The following is a 25,462-nucleotide window of genomic DNA, read 5'->3' as shown; positions in this document are numbered from 1 at the left end:
CTGTATTATTTTCCCTAATAACATGGTTATAAGGGGAAATAATAGCATTCTTTAATACAGAATGCTTAGTAGAAGGTCAATTGAGGGATAAAAAATAAATAAATATTAACTCACCTCCTCCTCTTGATCGCGTAGTTGCCGATCTCTTCTTACTTTTTTAATCATGAGCTGCCGGCTAAAGGACCTGTGGTGACGTCCACAAATGAACAGCAGGGGGCACACATCCAGGAGCGCAGGCTGAGCAGGGCGAGCCACTTGCTGCCTGTTCTCCACAGAGGATTCCCCAAGATGGCCTCTAGAATTACTGCTGCCTCCTGCCTGAACACAGGCAGCAGCAGAGCTAGAAATGCCACTCCCACGTTGAGCAGGCAAATCAGGAGAGCAGCCTGCGGTTCCGGACCTGACTCCCTGTCGAACAACGCTCTGGAGGGGGAAGAGGACACCCGCCCCCTTCCTGGGTCCTGCCGCACTACAGGATTCCTCCCACGCCCATGTGGTCTCCAAGCCTCCTGGCGCAGAGAGTCCCCGGAGGGGCTCCTAACCCGGCGCCGGACCCTGGGGGTTATCTCTGGGCTTAAGCTTGCCAGAGGCTGGGACCTCCGCGGCCGTCGCACCCCGTGCTGCGGTGGAGCATCCACCTCAGCAGCCCCCAGCAAACCCTGCACTTGTCCCCGAAGCCACTCTGGACCCCGGGACTCAGCTGCTGCCCTCAATTGCTGCAAGATTGCATCCATCTCCATGGACGAGAAGGTAGGTAGCAGGCTGTCACTGTACAATGTGTGTTCATTGCCCAAAGGCTACGCCTCCAGTCCGGCCTCACTAGACTTTTCATTAATGGTGCATTTTAGCTCTATGTTGCTCTGTGCTTAGTCAAATCCCAAGAAATAACATATGGACAACACTTAAATAAAATACAAATTTAATGTAAACATTCACTAGCTATGCAGAGTCAAAGGAACTGCAAATACTGTGGTGCAAGCAAGGAATTTTGTAAAATACAATTATTAGATTATAAATAGCTGTAGTGAGAAAATTGCAGTCAAATTTACAGTATGTTACAAATATAAAAATTTATAAAATGTAGTAACGCAATGCTAAGAAAATAAAATGTAGTAGTAAAAGTTATCAGTAAAAAAATATTTATGTTTTGTAGTATGAGCCACCTCTTATAAAAGGTCCTTGTATTCTTATAATGTCAGACCTTTTATTGTGATGTTCACTAGTTGGCAACAGAGAAAAAACTTCAAACAACCAAGTGGACATGGTCTGCAAGTGGTTTAAACTGGAAGCAACAATACCAGTCCTGAAAATTAGTATGTAATTTTAAAGGAAAACTTGATTGGATTATATATATATATATTTTAATTTAATGCCCCAAAGCTGTGTGCATGGAAGGTGCATTGAGACGGAGGCACTCCATGTTCTGCCATATAAGACACCATATTCTCCCCTAGACAAGGCTTTTAGGAGAAAATACCTTGGTAATAATATGCAATGGGGCATTTTTTCTTTTCATGCATTCTGCATGAATCTGGGAGTAAGAAGCACATCTGTGTGGTCATAGACTTCAAAGGGTGCTGTATTTTGGATCTATACATCACAGATCCTAAATACCGTTGTGTGTAGGCTTAATTCTCCTTACCATGAAAAACTATTTGTAAAAACTAAAAGTGAACTCACCGCTGTCAAAGAGGCACAATATGCCCATCATTCAACAACCATGTTGTGGCCACCATATCAAGACTAGCAGATAGATCTTAAATTGGTTAGATCTAAAATATACTCAACTGGCTATAGGGAAAAAGGTCATTGCAAAAAAGCTCATTTTCCAAAAATTCATTGCTTTTTGCTCTTAGATAGTAACTGCCTTTTGCTTCATGAATATGACAGAACCGTGTGCACAGAGCTCTACAGTGGCATATGGAGTCTGTACAGTATTTGACTTTAAAAGAAAACTCTGTATATGCCTCTGTAAGAAACAGGCGGCAAGCATGACCCCAACTAAGTCTGTGGGCACAGTATTAGGAAAACTGGAAATGGTTACAAAAAGTAGATGTAGTTCACAGGGGGTTACATATAACATAACCTCATTTTAAAGTGCTGCCACTGTGTATACGTAAGAATACAAGTTTCATGATGAACTACACTTCTGTACGGATGGGTACTTCGTCCAAGTTTTTTTCTGTTCCTGAGTATGACTAGAAATACATGCCAGACACTGGCTGGAATGATATGGAGGAAGCTAACTACTGTGTAATCTAAATGAAACATTTAGTAGTCATTGTGATATGTAAATTTGAAGGCTTCTGGTATAGTTAGTTGGATGCAGTCAAAGGCACTTCTTTCAAGGCAGCTGCTGACATGTACATTTACGAGACAAAGTTTATGTTATATGACGTTTCTGCATCTGTTAACAAATGGATATCCTCTTTACATTTCCTTCTTAAGATGGTTGTAGTTACGGTCACAGGATGGTTCTTGAGAACTACCTCCTTTGGTCTCAGACCGTTTTCTCTTAGGGACAATGAAAAGAAGCAATAGAGGGAGAATGTGTAAGCAAAAACCCAGGGACCTGCAGAAGAAAAGAGGACAAATACACATCAGCAAAACACAGAGCTTACATATTGTAAGGTAGGATTTTCAGCCAAATTCACACATGGCAGCTAAAATGTTAAGTTAAGTTAAAATAGGCAATATCCAGTGCCTCTACCTTTAATTGCCTTCAAGGCACTGCCAGCAGCAAAACATAAGAGTTGCACCTCCTTTCTCTCGGTTCAGAGCTTTGATGGCTCATCTGCCTACACTGTTCAGTAAATTAAATCCAATGGCTGTGCATTCTAGTTTATTGCCTAATGGCCCCTTTACATGGGTCAGCGATCACTTGTCCCCATACAATGGAATTGACTGCTGAATGAAAATTCAGCTATCACCTTAGCTCATGATCAAGCAATTATCAGGAATTGAAAGTCTGTTCCCAGTAATTGCCTGAACAGTCGGCCCATGTAAGTTGCAGTTACATGAGACTCCACTACCATATTATCCAGTATTATATAAGACGTATTATAGATGGGGGAGGAAGGGGACTGTTAAAGGGATTATCCAATTTCAAGAAAACCCTCCTACATGTGCCGGGCCCCTCACCGGTAATATACTTTCTCCGTTCCCGACACTGCTCCTGGTCACTGCACTGCCGCTTCTCCCGCGATGCTAGGGAGGCTCGCCCCCGTCCCTGCCTGCCATTGGCTTCTTCCCCCGACACCGGATATTTTCATCTGTGTGCAGGAAGAAGCAGCAGTGGCAGTGCGGGGACCAGGAGCGGGGTAAGTATATTACCAGTGAGGGGCTCGGCACATGGGGGGGGGGTTCTTGAAATTAGATAACCCCTTTAATGATTTTACATAGGGGGCGACTGTCTTATGTTGGGGCATCGTTTTTTATGGGATGTGGCTTCTGCAGCTGGCAGGCTCCAATGTCTGTGTAAGGAATCTGGACTGCCATAGCAACCATTGGCCCCCTGTCACCGCAGAGTGGGGAAGGGGGTCGTTGGAGTCAGAGGGAGCCCCCTCCTTCTGTAAACCTTGCACGTGCCATGGTCAGCGCTGACCGCAGCATGTGAAGGTTTAGTCCGCCAGCATCAATGTTTTTAGAGATGCCGGCTGATACAGCAGGGGCCCGTGCTGCTGATTGGCGGGCACAGCTTATGCACCCGCCCAATCACATTATGTACATGCACGTGGGGATGTGGCAAGAGACTGCATTACCCCACGTACATGTATGTGAAAATGTGCAAAGGGGTTACGAGGAAGTTCATACAATCAGAAACCTCCTCCCGAAATTATTAGGAAAAAGGGGAGCCTTCTTCTCCAACTAACGCTGAAACAAAAGATGAGTACAGTTAATACAACAACTCTTTTTTTACCTGTATAATTGTAGAGATGGTCCAAGTCCTAACAATATGAAGGGTGCAACAGTGTAGCTCATAGCTATTTGTGTGCCTACCCAGGTAATCAAACTATAAATCAGTCTTCGCCATGAGGTTAGTTGGAACCAAGGACGGATGGTTTGCCTGATCTAAATAAAAAGAAAAAAAAGAGCATTCAAGTCACTTCCTTTTTGTAGCAAGAGTACATTTCATTTTCCTTTCAAAGTAAGACACAAAAGAGGACAATATATTGCTACAGATGGATCTGGACAGATTAGGGGTATGGCCACCCGGTCAGGTTTCTGCATGCAATTTTGGAAGCCAAAACCAGGAATGAATTTAAGAAAGAGAAGTTGTATATGTCCTTTATACTTTCTCTCCTTATGTGATTCACTCCTGATTTTAGCTTTCAAAACTGCATCATGAAACCTGACCATGTGGCTGTAACGTAGAGGCTTGGGCAGAGAAGAGGCAGATGAGGTTTAACATTGATAAATGTAATGACTCGTTCACAGAGTCAGTGTTCGGTCAGTGATTTCCATCAGTGATTTTGAGCCCAAACCGGGTGCGGCTCTAAACACAGAACAGGTGCAGATCTTTCCCTTATACCTTATGGCTGTGGAGGCTCCAATCCTGGTTTTGGCTCACAATCACTAAATGGAATCACGCCCCAAAACACTGACGTGTGAATGAGGCTTAAAGGGGTTGTCTCATGTCAGTAAGTGGCATTTATCATGTAGAGGAAGTTAATACAAGGCACTTACTACAATGTACTGTGTGAGACAGTGACAGGAAGAGTGACTGATGGCAGGTACTTTTGCCCCAGAATCCTGTCACATGCAGCTTTAGCTCCAGGGAGTGCCCAGTATGCAGTGGAAAGCCCAAGCTTTCCTGAGGTGGCTTTGTAAAAAATCTGGTATAGGGCCTGGAGTTTTGGATTGGGGAAGAGTTGGGCGGGTTCCCCAATCCACAGTCCACTTCTGGTACAGATCTAGCCTGCTGCCTGATCAGCTGCACCTGCAACAGTTGCATAAAGAGAACCCAGGCAGTGGGTCTGGGCCCGAGAGCCGGATTATATCTGGAACTGATATGCTGGTGCTTGTGAGTAGCTTGCTGTGGTGAACTTCAGTGCTGACAAGCACACAGGCCAATCCTTCCTCTATCAGAGCTAAATCCCCCAATTGTTATTATCCATATTGCTTCCTTTGCTGACTGGATTCATTTTTCCATCACATTATACACTGCTCGTTTTCCATGGTTACAGACCACCCTGCAATCCATCAGTGGTGGCCGCGCTTGCACAATATAGGAAAAAACATCAGCCTCTCTGGTGGCCGGGACCATGGGAGCTCACATAGGCTAGTGCTTTTTCTTATATTGTGCAACGGCCACCACTGATGGATTACTAAAATAATATGGATAATAACAATACATTAGTAAGTGCCTTGTATTAACTTTCTCTAAATTATAAACACCACTTACTGAAATGAGACAACCCCTTTAAGGTTAGGCACATGGGAAGGAAAAATACCAGACCCCAGTACATACTAAATAGTAAAACACTGGGTAAGGGCCCATGCACACGACCGTATGCCCTCCGAGATATACGGTCCGTGAGCGGGCCATATGTCCCGGAGCAGCATTGATCGTGCACACGGGAGTACACAGCAGCATAGATTACAATGATGCTGTGCACGTTGGGCCGCCCGAGGGACTACTGTCCTGCACTTATAAGATAGCAGTGCGGGACAATAGTCCTGCGGGCGGCCCGATGTGCACAGCATCATTGTAATCTATGATGCTGTGCGCTCGCGCTCACGGACCGTATATCTCGGAGGGCATACGGTCGTGCGCAAGGGCCCTAACACTGACATGGAAAAAGACTTAGGAATTTTAGTGAACAGCAAACTAAAGCATCATGCACACGTCCGTGGAACACGGACCGTGTAATACCGGCCTGGATTTCTTCTGAGCGCAGGGCGTCATTGGTCGCTATGATGCCGTGCGCTTCCTGCTGCCGCCGCAGTACAGTGATACACCGGTATGATCTATACCATGAGGCTAAAGCTGTAGAAACCAGTGCTGCAGTATTCATCTGGCCGCTTCTCAGCATGTTTGCCCTGCTGCGGCCGCATCTCCTGCCCGTCCCCCATTACAGACTTCCGGCTGCACACTTGTGCAAGAGTTAGTATGGAACAGCCTGCCAGACAAACCTAAGGCTAGTGTGAAAGTAGCCCGAGGAGGTGGTGATGGTGAATTCACTAAAGGAGTTCAATAGGGGCCTGGATGTATTTCTGGAGGGTAATAATATTACAGGCTATAGCTACTAGAGATGGGTCGTTGATCCAGGGAGTTATTCTGATTGTCTGATTGGAGTCGGGAAGGAATTTTTTTCCCCTACAATGAGGAAAACTGGCTTTGACAGTTTTTTTTTTCTTTTGCTTTCCTCTGGATTAACTTTGCAGGATAACAGGCCGAACTGGATGGACAGATGTCTTTTCAGCCTTATAAACTATGTTACTATGTTACATTTTAGGACATGTTTCCACGCCACCTCCTCCCTTCCCTGGGAATAGATTGGAAACGTTGCAGCATGCTCTCATGTTTATTGGCATTTAAATTTGCAGTTCTCTTTTTTTGGGACATACTTTATGCTAAAAATCTGCAAGAAATCATGTAAATGTGGCAGTATGAGGTCATACTCCTACACAGCCAAGAAAGCATTTTTCCTTCCTCAAAAATCTTGATTAACCCTGAAGTACTCATGACTGCAGTCCTGTGGAAGGAGCAGTGAAAGTAGGATATACAGTATGTGGTATAAAGGTGGGAATACGTTTTACAATAAGTGACTGAAAACCTTGAAAAGTAAAAATTTTTAGACATGGAACAGAGCAAGTAACAAAAAGAAATATGTGTCATATTGTATTATTGCTGTGTCAAACTCACCCTGCGGGCAGCAAGTGTAATTGGCGCAGCAGTCAGAAAGGTAAAGTAATATCCTGCATGTACACCATGCCAAGCTGCCGACAATAGGAATGTGGAAAGCAGAGGATTAAATGGACTTCTGTCATAACAAACCCTGCATAAAAAGTAAAAGGAATATAATTAGTATGTTGCTGCTTATAATTATTTATTATACATTTTTTAGAGCATTATTTATTTTGAAGCATTCTTAACCTCTTGAGCTCTGTACATATGCATGAATCTGCCATGAAGTGTCAAAAAACGTTTTCGACGCATTTCTATCATATGTGCCAGGGAATTTATTATTCCATTTGGGTTACAATTCTGCAGGAAAAGGTCACAAATTCTGGCCCACACTTTTTATGTGCAAAGTTAGGACTTACAGTGATTTTACGCAACTTTTGGTAATTGGGTGGAAAAGTGGGCGTGGTCTGTGATGTTAATTAGGTGTACACCAGATTTATCAACTGTGATTTTTTAAGTAAAAAAACTAGAGCAACATCTGTAGACAAAAGGGAACATTTACAAAGCATGTTGCACCAGAATTATGGCGTAAAATGTGCCAAAAAGAATGGCGTTTTAATTTGTGCCAAATACATCAACTGTTTTCTCCAGAATCTTCACCATGAAGACATCATGCCAGAAATAAGTTTTAAATGTCAAAGTGGGCGGGCCTATCAAATTGGCGCATATTACGCCTCATTTATCATCAACTTATGGACAGAAATGGCATAAATTGTTGCGGACAATTATGCCATCTTATGTGGTGCTATTTTGGCAAAAAGTTGCATTTATGGCAAAATAAGCGACTTTTTGTTGCATTGATGAAAATAACAAGTGATAGGTAAGTATTAAAACAGGACACGTTTATTTTTATCTAATATAAATGAGCTAAACAACAGGGTTTTGTCAGTAAGGGTACTTTCACACTTGTGTTTTTCTTTTCCGGCATAGAGTTCCGTCACAGGGGCTCTATACCGGAAAATAACTGATCAGGCATATCCCCATGCATTCTGAATGGAGAGTAATCCGTTCAGTTTGCATCAGGATGTCTTCAGTTCAGTCGTTTTGACTGATCAGGCAAAAGAGAAAACCGTAGCATGCTACGGTTTTATCTCCGGCAAAAAAAACTGAAGACTTGCCTGAATGCCGGATCCGGCATTTTTTTCCATAGGAATGTATTAGTGCCGGATCCGGCATTCAAAATACCGGAATGCCGGATCCGTCCTTCCGGTCTGCGCATGCGCAGACCTTTAAAAATGAAAAAAAAAAAAAAAAAAACGGATCCGTTTTGCCTGATGACACCGGAAAAACGGATCCGGTATTGCAATGCATTTTTCTGACTGATCAGGCATTTTTCTGACTGATCAGGATCCTGATCAGTCTGAAAAATGCCTGATCAGTCAGAAAAAATGACATCCGTTTGCATACAGTTTGCCTGATCAGGCAGTCAGTTCAGGCAACGGAACTGCCTGCCGGAATCAAGCAACGCAAGTGTGAAAGTACCCTAAATTGACATTCAACAGAAAAGAACATCCAGAGTCTGAGACAAAAGTTGCAATTTACCACAGGAAATGTCGCAAATATGCTTCAAAAGTCTTAAGTGTGGTCTGGCAGCGGTTGGCTGAAATGGTGATATTGCTATTAAAATGTCACAAATTGAGAGACATAGGCGAATAATCAGGTTTATATTTTAAAAAGTCACATTTTAAAAGTATGCTTTTGATAAATGAGGAGAAACAAATCACCACTTTTGATTTGTAATGTTAGTATTTTTTTAGCGCACGTTACGCCATTATTGATAAATGTCCCCCAGTATGTTCTGTTTAAAGATGCACCGAATTTATCAATGCGCAACTTTTGATAAATTTGCTGCAAATTACAGCAATGCACATTGATAAAATCTGACTTTAACCCCTTCCCGACCAGAGCTGTAATAGTACGGTGCAGCGGAAAGTGACTTCCCGACCAGCGCCGTAGTACTAGCCTGCCTGATCAGCTGCAGGGGACAGTCTGTTCCCGTTAGCCGGACCCCTGCTGTATGCGCAGGCATCGATGAATCTCATTAACACTCACTATGCCGCGATCAGCGCTGACCACGTGGTGTGTGAAGGGAGGGAGCTCGCTCCCCTTTCCCATCGGGTCCCCGCGCTGTTGTGATGGGGACCCGATGGCAGGGAAGGAAGCCCGATGCCTTCCACAGGTATCAGGGCTGCCTTCCATGTAAGCCTGTGAGATCCAGCTCCCTGGATCTCACAGGCAGAAAGGCTGTAAGTGCATTACAGTGTGTAATAAACTTGCATATAATGCATTGTACTGTATTGCATTGTAATGCATTGTACAGGGGATCAGACCCCCAAAAGTCGTTGAAAAAAAAAAAAAAAAGTTAAAATAAAGTTTTGGCGGCTCGGATGCGGACCCATTCATTTCAATGGAGCCGCAAAAGATGCGGACAGCACTCAGTGTGCTGTCCTCATCCGTGGCTCCGTTCCGCGGCACCGCAAAAAAAATATAACATCAAATATAACATGTCCTATTCTTGTCCGCGATTTGCGAACAAGAATAGGCATTTATATTGCCGGCACCCGTTCCGCAAATTGCGGAAGGCAATTGCAAAAAACGGCACGGTCGTGTGCATGTAGCCAAAGTGTAATACCAAGCGATCAAAAAGGCGTATTTAGCCCAAAATGGTACCAATCAGTCATCTCATCCTGCAAAAAATGAGATCCTACCCAAGATAATCGTCCAAAAAATAAAAATATGGCTCTCAGAAAATGGCAAAACAAAAACAAGATTGAATTCTGTTCAAAAATGCATTTACTGTGTAAAACTTAACAAAAATAAAAATAGACATATTGGGTATTGCCGTGTCCGTAAAAACCTGCTTCATGAAAATATCACAATCTATGTCCCCTAAGGTGAATATTGCAAAAAAATATATATGTAAACACTACGCCAAAGCAGCCTTTTTTTTCACTTTGCCTTATAAAAAGTGTAATACCAAGCGATCAAAAAGTCTTATGTACCCTAAAATGGTACCAATAAAAAGGTCACCTCATCCTGCAAACAATGACCCCCCCCACATGAGACAATCACTCAAAAAATAAAAACCAATGACGCCCATAAGCCAATCCATCAAAATCTGCGCTGCAAAAGCCTTCCGAGACCTGCCATGTGCCCACACAGCGGTTTACCACCACATATGGGGTGTTGCCGTATTCAGGAGAAAATGGGTAACAAATTATGGGGTGCTTTTTCTCCTGTTACCCCTTGTGAAAATGAAAAATTTGTGGCTAAAGCATCATTTTATTGTAAGAAATGAAACTTTTCATTTTCACAGCCAAGTGTTTTCAAATGCCGTAAAACGCTTAGGGGGTCAAAGTGCTCAGTACCCCCCTTTAATATATTCTTTGAAGGATGTAGTTTTCAAAATGGGGTCACTTTTTTAGGGTTTCCACTGTAGGGCTACGTCAGGGTCTCTTCAAATACAAAAAACATTGAAATGAATGGGACGGCTTGGGTGTAATTACACCTGCTCACCACTGCAGATGCAACGGCGAGAAGGTAAACAGTGAAGAGGAGGCAGCGCTGGCACGGCACGTGCCTCCTCTTCAAACAGCTGATCGTGGAGGTGTCGGACCCCGCCGATCTGATATTGATGACCTATCCTGAGGTTAGGTCATCAATAAATATAACTCGGACAACCCCTTTAAGAGATGTTCTTAATACATTTGATGTATGATGAAGGACCCGAATTAAGAGGTCTGAAACGCGTAACATTATACCCTGTACTGGAAGTTTTTAACCGCTGAAATAAAGATTCCGCCGTTTTTGCTTTGAGCTGGATACCTAAAGTTTTTTGGATTATCGTTGAAACAGCTAAGCCCATAAGCTGTTGTCAGTGTTCTGCATAGCAGGGAGCAGGTGAGAGATGCTTTTTTCCTATTTTTCACCATTTTAATTTATTGCACATCTATTTAAAGGCCACCATACACATTAGACTACTGTTGGTCAAACCCGCCTAGAACAGCTCACATTATAATGTGTATGGAGAGCTCCTGACTCTCCCCTGACAAATGATGTTGAGGGAGAGAAGGATGAATTTCCACACCCGGTCCTTTTGTTCTCCTGGGAGATAAGCTGCCGCCAAAGGTGTCTGGCAGAAGCTTTTTCCTCTCTCCATGTTGAAAATATATCAAACTCATCTGGGGAGTTGGGAGGAGCTTTCAGATGATGGCTATTAAATGTGTATGGGTGCCTTTAAATTTGCATACATTAGAATACATCTCGCCATATGTCCCCATATAAAGAGGCTAAACAAACCTCTATATTGAGGGACAGCTCAGCACAAATACGAGGGCAGATGCTGCTGCATATACCACGCCTACTATTTCCCACTACCTAAAATCCCTCTTCATTACACCTAATCTTCTTATCGTGAAATCCATGCCCTGTGTATGAACAGGTTGGTGGTTACACCGGCCAAAAATGGAGATGTGCCAAGTGGATTTATGGGAAGGCCTCGTAATACTTCACTGTTGCTTATTAGTTGATATTAATAAAAATCATATTAAATGCAAATTCGGCAGTGGAAAAAGCAAATGAGAAAAACACGCAATCATGCACCCAGGTCCTCAAGAAAGTCTGGAATCAGAAGTTACACCCTGGTCTTATGACTTTAATAATGAATAAAATAAAGACAGATTCAATGGATCTTTTGTAGTAATCCTAGAACAGAATATACTGAGTCTTGGTCTTAATTCATACTTAACTCTTTCAACCACACTGCTGTCTGTATATTCCAGTTGTCAATAAACATCTTGAAGCTGGTAGCTGTCTAAAAGAAATACAATGTTGAAAGAAGAACAAAAGCAAAAGGAAATGATGCATAATGCTATGCAATGATTCAGGGCAATACAGGAAATGTAGACTCAGAGCGGCTAATAGGAAATAACACAGCACAAGCAGGAAACTGTAAATGTATGCATCTAGCATACATATTATATATCATCAATATACATCTTGTATACAGTATACTAGTTATGCAAGTTCAGAATCAATGATGCACCATTTGCAGATCTTTCCAGAGAACAAAAAAAGCTAAATATCATGTCTATTTCTTCTGTATAAGCTGTATTCACAATGCAATCAGTGAGGCAATCACTGTCCATACAGTTATTTGGATTTCTGTTATTGTAGGTACATTTCCTATATTCTATATATTGTTCTTTCCTTATATCAAGACCCCCGGGGCGCTTACCTCAATCCTTAATATATTCAGGTTGGATAGTCGGTCCCACCTCTCCTCCCCATCCTCCGAGATTCCATTATAGCCAAAGCCGGCAGCATTATTTATGGCATCCGCTGAGCAATGAAACACAGACATTTTATGTGCATTGTGCCTGACTATGCTGTTCATCTCTATCAGTAGTCATTTACTTAATTACAATGAAACGGGTGGATCTGCCGTAAGTGGCTTATATTTCATTTTAGACAAAAGCTCAGATTTAATAGCTCTTCCAGACCAGAGATCTTTATAGTTCAAGTCAGCAATATAAAGACTGATCTAAAGAAGGCAATTACTGAATATGACGCGTATGCAAATGCATTGCAGTATAATTACTGGGAAGTGGCCAAGCAGTAATTTATTATTCTTCCATGCTGAAAATCTAGAAAAAATAGCCGATTTAGAAAGAGCCATGATTGTGTGAGCAAGTGTAGCACACGGTTTGAAAGCTGTGACATCTCATGGTAAGGACGCACTGTCAATGCCACTGCACAGGAATCTAACGCTCAGAATACAGGTAAGGGCCCATGGTCTGTGTACAGCAGACTGACCGCAGCACAAAGAGTCGCCTGTGGCTCCACACTACTCCATGTGCGGCTGGTACTGCATGTGGGAGATAGTCTCCTCTAGTTATGGAGCACATCACAAGTATTTTTTTAACCAAATTTGTATAGAATCTATCATTGGTTCAGTAAGATCTCATAGACCTCTATGGTTAGTGCTTTATGGCTCTGTCCAACACTGGGCCACAATATGCTAGTGACCATCAGGCCTAAGTGAGTGTCAAACTTACAAATTCAACACACATTTGCTGGATTTTAACTGTAGGATGAAGGAGAACAATTGTGTTAATACATCAATAGCTGTACTCCAATGTAATAAAATATCACTGTTCTCATTTAATCACATCAATAATTACAAAAAAGCCATGTAGAAATGTCCTACTGTCCTTATGCATGTGGTATATAGTGACAAATAATTGCCTCCATTCCAACTACTAAAGCTCTGCTAATAGTTGACTATTAATGTCTTGACATAGTATGACTGCTAATCACTATTTTTAGAACAATCCACTTCATCGAATGGAAAATAAACATCTGCCTGAGGATGTTAAAGGGGTTGTCTGGGATTTTGATACTGATGGCCTATCCTCAGTGTGCTTGGTAAACTAGGACCAGGGGCTGTGGCCTCTTCAAACAGCTGATCAGTGGGGTGTTTGGAGTCAGACCTCCAGTGAAGAGATATTGATGACCTATCCATAGGAGAGGTCCTCAGTATTAATCCACACGCAGCACATTTATGACCACTCCAGTTGCGTAGAGACTGTAGGATGGAATTTTTCATTTTCCGTCTGTCACACAATCCTAATCTCCATTTAATTCATGTTTGAGACATAGATCGGAGGTGTACATTTTTGTTTTTTGGGAAAAAACATACACTCTACTGTATGTGAAAACGGTATATGTAGGGTGATACAGATTTATATATTGTCATTGACCTTTACAGTAAAAAAAACAGAAGCTTAGGGACTTTTAACACTGTTATTCAGCTCTGTTTAACCTATAGGCTGGAAAAAAACTGCTATAGTAACAGTAGCATCCTTCACTAAGACTATTAAAGGGATTGTCTCACTTCAGCAAATGGCATTTATCATGTAGAGAAATTCAATACAAGGCACTTACTAATGTATTATTGATTGTCCATATCGTCTCTTTTGCTGTCTGGATTCACTTTTCCATCACTTTATACATTGCTTATTTTCAGGGTTTTTGACCACCCTACAATCCAGCAGAGGGGGTCATGCTTGCATAATATATAAAAAAAAGTTCTGGCCTCTCTGGTGGCTGGGACTGAGGGGCGCACAAAGGCAAGCGTGTGCAGTAGCTGCCATCCTGGTCACCTCGTATCTACGCTGCAGTGGCCGCTACAACCCCTGGATACGAGCAGTGTATAGTGTGATGGAAAAATGAATCAAGCCAGCAAAGGAGGCAATATAGACAATCACAATACATTAGTAAGTGTCTTGTAATACCCCTGTCTACATGGTAAATACTATGGGGTCATTTGCAAACACTTTTGTGTCCTTTAGCTGGCGCAAATACTGGTGCATTTCATGTTCGGCAGAATCTTCCCCACTCATGCCAGGTCTAAAAAAGGGGACATGGTGTGGGTGAGGAAGGGGATGAGCCGGCAGGTTAAGGCGCAGAAAATGTAAGAAAGAAGACTGTCTTACATTTAGTATCAGCGGTGGATACGCCGAAGTTATGTAGAGACCGGTACGATCCACTGCAAGTGCAGGGGCTTATTAAGATCAGCATCTAAAATGCCAGTCTTAATCAATGTGCTGAGGTTAGACCACCCTTCTAACAGACACGTATACTTTTTTATGCAGGATGTGTCTGAATTTTAGCTCAGTCTGCAACTGCAATTTATTTCTGGACTTTAGCTTTTACGCTCTTTCATATGAAATAACATTTGGCCCATAGAAGTCCATAGGTACTTCACAAGATATGTCCAGACAGACTTTTTGTACTCTTCTTATGTACCCCATGAAAGTAGTGTGAAAGGGAACTTACTTTGGAGACTAAAATGCCAGCCAGTCCTGGCAGATGTAGTTGAACCAAGAGCTAATTAGATTACTTATGGTAAAAAGCTTTAGTATCCTTCCTGCTGATTTTCACATGCAATAAAAAAGCAATGGCACTGTGCTAGATAGTCCTAGTAGTGTAGCATCATGAAATATATTTTTATTTTAAGGATTCACTTTTAAGTGCATCATTTACAGAGGTCACACTACATTTTTTGGAAGACTAAAAATATTCCTCCTGGTGACAACGACATTACCTGTGCTACATCTCCTGTATAACGTTTGCGCATCCTAAATATATGACATTCAGTGTATTTTTTTCTTAGCCGCTGGTGACAGCAATATTACCTGTGCTACATCTCCTGTATAACGTTTACGCATCCTAAATATCTGTGACATTCAGTGTCATTATTTCGCCGCTGGTGACAGCGACATTTACTGCGCTACATCTCCGGTATAACGTTTGCGCATCCTAAATATTTGTGACATTCAATTGAATTTGTTTGCGCATACACTTACAAAACCTGTGCTACTGTACGTGTAACATACTTGCAAGCATATATACCATTTAATATGCTGAAGGCAAGTAGTAAGGGACGGGAAGTGGCCGTGCTGCTGATGGTGCACGCAGAGGCCGTGGCTCTGGGCGTGTTGAAACTGTGCCTGCTGCCAGAGCACAAGAAACACACTCATCCACGATACCTAGCTTGATGTCTCAGTTTGCAGGGCGGTGCAGGACACCACTCTAGAAGTCACACCAGTGCGACCAGGTGGTCGGTTGGATTGCAGCAGATAATGCTTCCAGTCAGTTAAGCACCACCCTGTCTTCCACAAACTCCAGTCTTAGTAGCCAAGAGTCTGGTCAACAGAATTCTCACCCTGATCCTCCTTCCTCCCACCATGGAGAGTCTAGGCAAACAAGTAATCCCACACTCCGATCTTCCGAGGAGCTCTTTGCATCGCCATTCCTTGATTTGGGCCTCTCGCCAAGCCCGCTTGAAGAGGGACATGAGGAGATCTTGTGCAGATTCACAAACTCTTGAGCATCCACAGTCAGAAGAAGATGATTAGTGTTTCATGAGGTGGATGATGATGATGTGAGTGACACAGTTGCCAATAAGTCAACGGCAAGAGGTTGATTATGAGGATGAGACACAGTTGTCAATAAGTGAGGTTCTTGTTAGGTCAACAAGTCAGGAGGATTACCAGGGTGAGGAAGTGGAAGAGGAGGTGGTGGACGATGAAATCACTGACCCAACCTGGGAAGGTGGCAAACCGAGTGTGGACAGCAGTACACAGGGGGAGGGATCCGCAACAGGCTGGAAGAGGCAGTGGGGTGGCAAAAGGGAGAAGGCAGGCCACACCAAACAGGCCCGCAACTGTTCTCCGGAGCACCCCCTTGCGGCAATCCTCCTTGTCAAGGGGTAGGTGTTCCGCAGTCTGGCGGTTTTTTGAGGAAAGTGCGGATGATAAAAGAATTGTCATTTGCAACTTGTGCCGTACCAAAATGAGCAGGGGCGTGAACACTAGCAACCTCACCACCACCAGCATGATCTGCTACATGGCATCAAAGCACCCTAAAAGGTGAGCCGAACGCCTGTGTCCACAATCAGTGTCTGCGGGTCACACAACTGCCTCCTCTTCCCCTGTGTTACATGCTGGCCAATCCCCTGTCCAAGACGCAGGCCCGGATGCCTCCCGCCCTGCACATGGACCTTCGCAAGCACCATCAACTAGCACATCCACTTCTGTGTCTCAGTGCAGCATACAGATGTTCTTACTCTAGGCCTTTGAACTAAAGCGCAAATACCCAGCCACCCACCCACAGGCCATAGAACTAAATGCGCACCTTTCCGAATTGCTGTCCCTGAAAATGTTGCCATTTAGGCTTGAGGACACTGAGGCTTTCCGCAGCCTGATGGCGGCGGCCGTCCCTCGTTACTTCCCAGCCGCCACTATTTTTCCTGGTGTGACATCCCCGCCTTACACCAGCATGTGTCCCGTAACATCACCCGTGCCCTGACCAACGCAGTTAGTGGGAAGGTCCACTTAACAATTGACACATGGACAAGTGCCTTTGGCCAGGGACGCTACATTTCCCTGACGGCACACTGGGTGAACGTTGTGGATGCTGGGAGCGAGTAGTACCCTGGGATGGCACAGGTGCTACCGACGAAAAGGGTTGCGGGCTCTACTTCCATCAGAATTTCCACCACCACATATATTAGTGGCTGCAGCCCCCCCTTCTCCTCCTCCACTTCCACCTCTGAATTCTCATCTTGCAGCACCAGTCAGCCATCAGTCAGTAGCTGGAAGCAGTGTAGCACGGCAGTGGGGAAGCGGCAACAGGCCGTGCTGAAACTAATTAGCTTAGGTGACAAACAGCACACCGTCGCAGAGCTGTGGCAGGGTATAAAGGACCAGAGTAAGCTGTGGCTCTCACCACTCAACCTACAACCAGGCATGGCTGTGTCTGATAATGGCCGTTACTTGGTTGGGGCTTTGGAGCTCAGCAAGCTCACACACATACCATGCCTAGCCCACGTGTTCAACTTAGTGGTTCAGTGGTTTCTCAAAACCTACCCCAGTTTGCCTGAGCTACTGGTGAAGGTGCGCCGCGTGTGTGCCCATTTCCGAAAGTCATCTACAGCTGCCGCCGGTCTGGCAACGCTGCAGCAGTGCTTTCAATTGCCAGCTCACCGACGTGAGCATGCGCTGGAACTTACACATGTTGGCCAGGCTTTGTGAGCAGCAGAGGGTAGTAGTGGAATACCAGCTGAAACATGGTCGTCGCCTTTCCAATCAGCTTCCGCTCTTCACAAGCGACGAGTGGGGATGGATGTCTGACCTCTGTGAGGTTTTTACGCAACTTTGAGAAATAAACACAGATGGTGAGTGGCAATGCCGCTATTATCAGCGTAACCATCCCACTTCTGTGTCTACTAAAAGGCTCGCTGCTCACAATGAAGGCGGACGCTTTGCATCTGGAAGAGGTGGAAATGGGGGAAGACAGTACACAGGGTGATAGCCAGACCACCCTCAGTTCGTCTTCTTAGTACGAATTGGATGATGATGATCAGGAGGAGCAGGAGACAGTTGCCTCCACTAGAGGGTAGTACCCATAGCAGGTTTATTCCCTCTGTTCAGAGTGGATGGGCTAAAGAGGATGAGGAGATTTAGCGTCATCCTCCTGATAAGGACAGCAAAGTCTTGTCTGTTGGGACTCTGGCACACATGGCTGACTTTATGTTATGCTGCCTTTCCCATGATCCGCGCGTTATACGCATTTTGGCAAACACCGATTACTGGTTATTCACCCTTCTCGACCCCTGCTACAAAGAGAATTTATCTCTCATTTCTGTGGTGGAGAGGACTAGCAAAATGGTGCAATGCCAGAAGGTCCTTGTGGCACAATTGCTCCAAAAATTTCCATCTGACAATGCTGGTGGCAGAGTATGTAGTTCCTTGGAGGGGAGACGAGGGAAACACACAGCAGTTCCAAAAGAGGCAGGGCAACACTCTCCAAGGCCTGGGACAGTTTCATGACACCCCGCCAGCACCCTCACCCTGTTGCGTGGCCTACTGTCACAAGGAGGGAACAGTTTTGGAAGATGGTGAAGGAGTACGTAGCAGACTGTGTCAGCGTCCTCAGTCATGCCTTACAACGATTGGGTGTCCAAGCTGAACACGTGGCACGAACTGGCAGCCTTGGAGGTGCTGGCCAGCGTTTTGTCAGAGCAGGTATTTAGTGCCGCTGGGGGCATAATAACTGATAAGCGCATCCGCCTGTCAACTGAAAATGCTAACAGGTTGACTCTTATCAAAATGAACCAGGCCTGGATTGCCCCTGACTTCTCTACTCCACCAGAAGAAAGAGGCTGAACATAAAGGTACTTTAAATGTGGCTGTTATGGTATATTGAATACACTGTATTCCCATGCACCCCTTCCACGACAAAAAAGGGTATATGGTTTCATCTTCCTTTTCTCGTCCTCCTCCTCCTCCATCATATCAACATGCTTATTAGGCTGCCCTCGCGCCTAATGTTTTAGAGGGTCAGCTCAGCAGCAGACCCTCACCCCTAATGTTTTAGAGTGTCACCAGCAGGCCCTCACCCATAATGTGTTAGATAGATCAGCAGCAGGCCCTCGCCCCTAATGTTTTAGATGGTCAGATCAGCAGCAGGCACTCATCCCTAATGTTTTAAAGGGTCACCAGTAGGCCCTTGCTCCTAATGTTTTTGAGGGTCACCAGCAGGCCATCAATCATAATTTTTCAAGGGTGTGTATGATGCCCTTCTTTATGTGTAATAAAGGGTGTATTGGAGTTTCGGTAATTTTTGGCAGCCCTTTCACTTAGTGCATAGGCTTTATGAGTGTAGGAGTCCCATTACCTGAACAATTGTACCACAATGTGAATGAGGCCCTCCTTTGTGATATATAGGTTGAATCAGAGTGCCTCTTCCTTGTAATTTTTGGCAGCACTTGCACTTTATATACAAGTAAATATACAGGAAAGAATGTTTCCTAACAATTTTTCCTCTAAAATCGATTTTATCTTCGGTTTTGTGCATATTATTGTCAGTCTGTAAAAGTGTCGTACTACTCGGACAACATCGTTCCCAGCATCATCCTGGGAATCCAAGATGCATCCAGACATCCTGCCCATGCTGTTCCCGAACCATTTTAGTGGTGTTTCCATAAATTTCTGACCTTTTACTGTGAACCAGACACCCTCCCCTCTTCAGAGCAGGGGATGCCTGGTGTAATGCTCTGGTTCTCCTATTGACTTCCATTGTGCTCTGGTGCTCTGTAGATCACCCGAGCATCCCAAAGTGTTCTACTCGAGCACCAGAGCATCCAAGCACTTTGGTGCTCGATCAACACTACTATCCACCCGTTAGGATATGTTCAGACAGTGTGGTCACATCTCTATTATTACTGTGACTGCCACAAGTATGTAACTGCGAGTCTGTGACTACTGCAATATTTCAAAATTGTGCATTTTTTTATTGATGCATTTTCATGGCAGTTACAATAAAAACGGCCTCATTGCACCTTCTGAGTAGTCGAGATGTGTGAAGACACCTGACATCTTCTGTAACAAACAGGCGTTCACTCAAAAGCTAGTAAAGTCCCTGGGTGGCACTGGGTAGGGTTAATAACGACCATGGATGGCACTGGCTAGGTTTAATAAAGTCTCTGGGTGGCACAAGCTAGGGTTAATAATGTCCCTGGGTGGCACTAGCTAGGGTTAATAAAGCCCCTGGGTGGCACTGGCTAGGGTTGATAAAGCCCCTGAGTGGCACTGGCTAAAGCCCCTGGGTGGCACTAGCTAGGGTTAATAAAGCCCCTGGGTGGCACTAGCTAGGGTTAATAAAGCCCCTGGTTGGCACTGGCTAGGGTTGATAAAGCCCCTGGGTGGCACTGGCTAAAGCCCCTGAGTGGCACTAGCTATAGTTAATAAAGCCCCTGGGTGACACTAGCTAAGGTTAATAAAGCCCCTGAATGGCATTAGCTAGGGTTAATAAAACCACCTGGATGGCACTGGATAGGGAAAAGCCTCTGGATGGCACTGGCTGGGGTTAATAAAGACCCTGGGTGGCACTAGCTAGGGTTAAGAAAGCCCCTGTATGGCATTAGCTAGGGTTTATAAAACCTCTGGGTGGCACTAGCTAGGGTTTATAAAGCTACTTGGCTATAACTGCGTGCTGTGTATTAACCCCAGACTCCACCTAGGGACTTATTAACCCTATTCAGTGCAAGCCAGGGTCATATAAACCCTGCTAAACATTCACTGGTGCCCACCTCTTACAAGAGGCTGCTTACTCTACCAAGCTGCCACTACACTGGCATTGGTAAATATTGCAGCACCACTGCACATGCATCTCCCTTGCTACTGTGTGAGCTGCAGGGCAGAACTCCAGTTCTTTCTGCCATTCATTACTGAATCACCAATGGCCTCTCCATCATCACAGTAAACACTGTTCTAGGCACATTAGAAGGGCACTGTGGCTGTCACTATTTGGTTGGTATAAAGGCTGACACTATTACGAGGACATTGTGAACCGTTGCTATTTTCTTGGCATTTTAGCTGTTGCTATTTAGGGGGGCACCATGAATTTTACTATTTTGGGGCACTATAGCTAAGCTGTTGCTCTTTTTGAGGGACTGTGGCCAGGACTCTTATGGGGGCACTATGGCTGGCAATGTTATGGGGGTACTGTAACTATCGCTATTTAGGGGCACTATGGCTGGTAGTGTTATGGGGGCACCATAACTGTCACTATTTAGGGGGCATTATGGCTGGCAATTTATGGGGGCACTGTAACTATCGCTATTTAGGGCCATTATGGCTGGTAGTGTTATGGGGCATTGTAATTGTCGTATTTAGGGGGCACTATGGCTGGCAATGTTATGGGGGCACTGTAACTATCGCTCTTTAGGGTGTTATGGGGCATTGTAATTGTCGCATTTAGGGGGCACTATGGCTGGCAATTTTATGGGAGCACTAACTATCGCTATTTAGGGGCACTATGGCTGGTAGTGTTATGGGGGCACTGTAACTGTCGCTATTTAGGGGAGGCACCAGAGCTTTCACTATCGCATGAAGGCTGAAGCCATGAACAATAAAGTCTGACAAGCATGCAGCACTGTCTACAGTATGTATATAACAGTAGTATTGTATATAGTGTGTATATGTATATATTAGCTTATTACACCACCATAAACTACTACCGCCTACCGGAGTGACGCAGACTGTGGAAATCCACCCTGTGGACCCACAACACCCAGGTGACGTAAGGTTAACGAGAGGTTATGAAAAAAGACCGAGGGCTAGGTCCACAGGTACAGAGGGTACACGATGCCACACAGACACCGACAACGGTTTTTACCCAGCAGTAAAGTTTACTAAACAGTAGTAATGGATAAGTGGCTAGGCAGATATAAACAGGATAACAACAGAGCATAAATTAAACAGTAACAGTAATACTGCCTAACGCTAAACTAAACTAGCTATTGAGAAATATTCCCCCACAGTCCATAAAGCAACCTGGCTGCGCCTGAATGTTCCTGAGCGAGCTTTATCTTTGGGGGTGCACCCTTAAGTATTGCGCAATACTATTTGTAATTCAACAAGGTGGTCTGTATCTTGCCGCTTTCTTATATGTCCCCAAAGTATCACTGGTGCAGTACAAAGAGGTGTGACACTGCAGAGCCACATTTACAGTTCCTTGGGTAGTTTGGTAAGTTCTTGGTACTTTTCCTTGATCCCCTGGTCCACTCCAGAACCGGACCGTACAGCTATGTGCTTCCCGGATTCGTCTCGGTGAATCTTCCCTCTGGGCTGTAGTCAGAATCCACTGTAAGCCGAAGTTCCTCTCTCAAGCTCCACAGCAAGTCCTTCCTGACATCCTCAGCATTACACAGGCAGGGACTCCCTCCCCTTACTGCTCTGCTCCGGAACTCCTTCCTTTCCTGGGGAGAGTGTGATGCAGCAAGTGATTTGCCAAGTGCAGTCTCAAAACTGCAATTACAGTTCACCATAACCCTTCTGAGTCCTAGCCTGCCCCTAAATTATCAGTATTTTGACTTTGCAAGGTAAATGTATATACTGTAAGAATTTTCTCTATAGTAAACTTCAATGCAGATTAGTCCTTTGCTGTCATCTACTGACCAAACAAATTATAGCAGGTAATTTGCACTCTACATTCAATAACATTGGTAAATCTTGCTTACACCTCTACATACCAACCCACTAAAATATTGCGTCCCGACAGCCCTACCAAATAAATTAGTCTGCTGCATAGCGCTGAGGGGGGATACCTTCTGTGGAGTGCTCCGACCTGCGAAGGACTGAGTGCTCTGTAGTTGGTATAGTAACATGACCCGTCCCCTCCCGGGGTGGTAGGCCATTTTCATGAACAGTGTCTGGTACTGCACAATTGGGTGCGGACGACTCACCAGCCTGTACAGGCAGCGTAGGGATCAGCCACTATTCTACGTCCCTTGGACTCACAGGCTTTGATTGTCTCTTTTAAACATAGGCAGAATTATCTGTCGTGGGGCGACTCTCTGAGAGACAAGGTCTGAGCATGTTACGGTGTAATCTTCGAGTCGGCCCATCCGAGTCTTCCCTTTGGACATCGTAGACTGGGCCTTCCAAAAACACTTGACGTTTCACAATATATGGATTCAGTTCCCAGCGGTCATCCAATTTATCTGTGGGTCGTTTAGCACGAACCAATACTGTCAGCCGGTGACAAGGATGTAGTCTGCACCAGTTGATGATCCCTAGGGGTTTGTTGTTGCAACTTCTCATTGACCAACCGATGAACAGTTTGTCTTGGTGCTCCTCAGCTGCCCTAGGGAACTCTTCTGAAAGAGATCCAAAGTTCATTTTTGCTACTTCTTGTCCTGGGCGACCAAACAGCAGCATGTGTGGAGTATAGCCAGTGGTGTTATGAACACAATTATTATACGCCCAGGCAAGTATTCGGGCCAGCGCAACTTGCGTTCTTGCTCCAGAGTACGGAGCATCTGTAGAAGCGTCCTGTTGAATCTTTTACAGTGAGTGGTACGGCGTCGTCCTCGACTTCTCAATCATATACAACCGACACAGCTCTCCCATCATCTTCCCTTGGAAGCAAGCTTCTTGATCGGAATGAATCCGCTTTGGGAATCCGTACACCTTGATGAAGTGTTGGCACACTGCACGGGCAACTGACTTCGCCGTCTGGTCATGGGTAGGTACTGCCACAGAGAACTTTTTAAAGTGATCAGTCATCACAAGACAATATTGGTGGCCACTCACCGACTAGCCGATCAAAATGTAATCGATCATTAAGATCTCCAGTGGCGCGGATGTTTTAATCACTTGAATTTGAGCTCTCTGTTCAGGAGGCTTTGTCATCTCACATGATCGATACTTCTGGCAAACTTCACGAACAATCTGCTCCAACTGCGGGCAATATATGAATCTCTGTATCCACTTTTTTCTCCACTCCAAGGTGGGCACCCTTTTCATGTCCCTCGAGGGCCACTGTATGGGCCAGGCTACTGGGTATCACTATTTGCCACCTTTCTTCAAGATCAGTAGGTAGAAACAACCTCTGGTGCATGATTCCATTTTTGATTCGTAGCCGATCCAACTGCAGCAGCAGCAGCTTCCACCCATCTGAGGACAAGCCACTTTTCTCTTCTATCTTGGGCCATAGGCCAGTCATCACCCAATGTTTGATCTTCTTCAGGTCAGGATCATCATCATCTTGCACTTGACCCCATTCTTCTTCAGTCTTCCCCAGCAACACCGTGTTAATGGTGGCAACCCCACTTGAACTGGCCACTGGTGACTGCTGAGGCACTCTGCCAAGATCGGGTATCTCAGTGCCTTTATCCTCTTCGTCCACCTCACCTTCTAGGACTTCCCAGGTGACTCTGGACAGTGCGTCCGCATTTGCGTTGTCCTTACTGGAACGGTATTTGATGGTATAATCAAACTTCACCAGCCTTGCCATCCATCTCTTTTCCAAGGCGCCCAGCTTCGTATTCTGCAGGTGAGTCAATGGGTTATTGTCTGTCCTTACTAGGACCTGTGCTCCGGTGAGATACCCTGAGAACTTTTCAGTCATTGCCCAGACCAACGCCAACAACTCAAGTTTAAATGAGGTATAATTTTCCGGATTGCGCTCAGAGTCCCGTAGGGATCGACTAGCATACGCAATGACTTGTTCCTGCCCGTCTTGTTCTTGGGCTAGTACTGCTCCCAATCCATGCAGACTTCCATCTGTGTAGAGTGTGAATGGTCTGTCATACTGAGCATAGGCCAGGATGGGGGCACTAATCGGTGCTTTCTTCAACTGGTCAAACGCTTGCTGCTGAGGCAGTCCCCATGATGTGGGTCGTGTCTTCGTTCCCTGGGCGGTCCCTCTAAAGAGTTCGTGTAGTGGTCCGGCAATCTTTGCAAAGACTTTTATAAATCTTCCATAATACCCAGCCAATCCTAGGAATGCTTTCACTTCTCAAAGCATCTTAGGTTGCGGCCACTTACTCACTACCTCTATCTTACTCTCTGCAGGACGAACTCCCTCAGCTGATACGACATGTCCCAAATACTCTAAGCTTGTTTGAAAGAGATGACACTTCCTCGGTTTGACCTTAAGACCATGAGCACGGAGCCTACTTAACACTTGCCATGATCTTCTCAAATGTTCTTCAAACATAAGGGCATGGACTACTACGTCACCCAGATAGATCTGAATTGACTCAAAGTTCAGTTCACCCAGGCAGTGTTCCATTAGGTGTTGAAATGTACCCAGAGCATTCGTCAGCCCGAAGGGCATTCTGTTGAACTCGTACAGCCCCATGGGTAGGATAAAGGCTGTCTTCTGTCTATCTTTCTCTGCCACAGGTACTTGCCAGTAACCGCTCGCCAAGTCCAGAGTTGAGAAATACTTAGAAACATAGACTGTGTCGGCAGATAAGAACCATTTGGCCCATCTAGTCTGCCCAATATACAGAATACTATGAATAGCCCCTGGCCCTATCTTATATGAAGGATGGCCTTATGCCTATCCCATGCATGCTTAAACTCCTTCACTGTATTTGCAGCTACCACTTCTGCAGGAAGGCTATTCCATGCATCCACTACTCTCTCAGTAAAGTAATACTTCCTGATATTACTTTTAAACCTTTGCCCCTCT

At 44.7% G+C, this 25,462-nt stretch overlaps 1 protein-coding gene across 1 annotated transcript in view; it reads right to left on the bottom strand.

The window, feature by feature from the left end:
* Positions 1–902: 902 nt before the first annotated feature.
* Positions 903–25,462, bottom strand: part of LOC122933171 (lysophospholipid acyltransferase 2-like) — an 89,816-nt gene continuing 65,256 nt past the window's right edge. Inside the window, exons 9-13 of the mRNA XM_044288005.1 lie at positions 12,147–12,250; positions 11,659–11,723; positions 6,869–7,001; positions 3,920–4,071; positions 903–2,572 (exon numbers count right to left, since the gene is read on the bottom strand). Coding sequence (XP_044143940.1) covers positions 2,431–2,572; positions 3,920–4,071; positions 6,869–7,001; positions 11,659–11,723; positions 12,147–12,250 — 596 coding nt within the window. The 3' untranslated portion in view covers positions 903–2,430. The remainder of the gene's footprint in view (positions 2,573–3,919; positions 4,072–6,868; positions 7,002–11,658; positions 11,724–12,146; positions 12,251–25,462) is intronic.

This window comes from Bufo gargarizans, chromosome 3 (assembly GCF_014858855.1).
Source record: "Bufo gargarizans isolate SCDJY-AF-19 chromosome 3, ASM1485885v1, whole genome shotgun sequence".
Classification (NCBI taxonomy): domain Eukaryota; kingdom Metazoa; phylum Chordata; class Amphibia; order Anura; family Bufonidae; genus Bufo; species Bufo gargarizans.
This window is presented reverse-complemented; position numbering and strand designations above follow the sequence as displayed.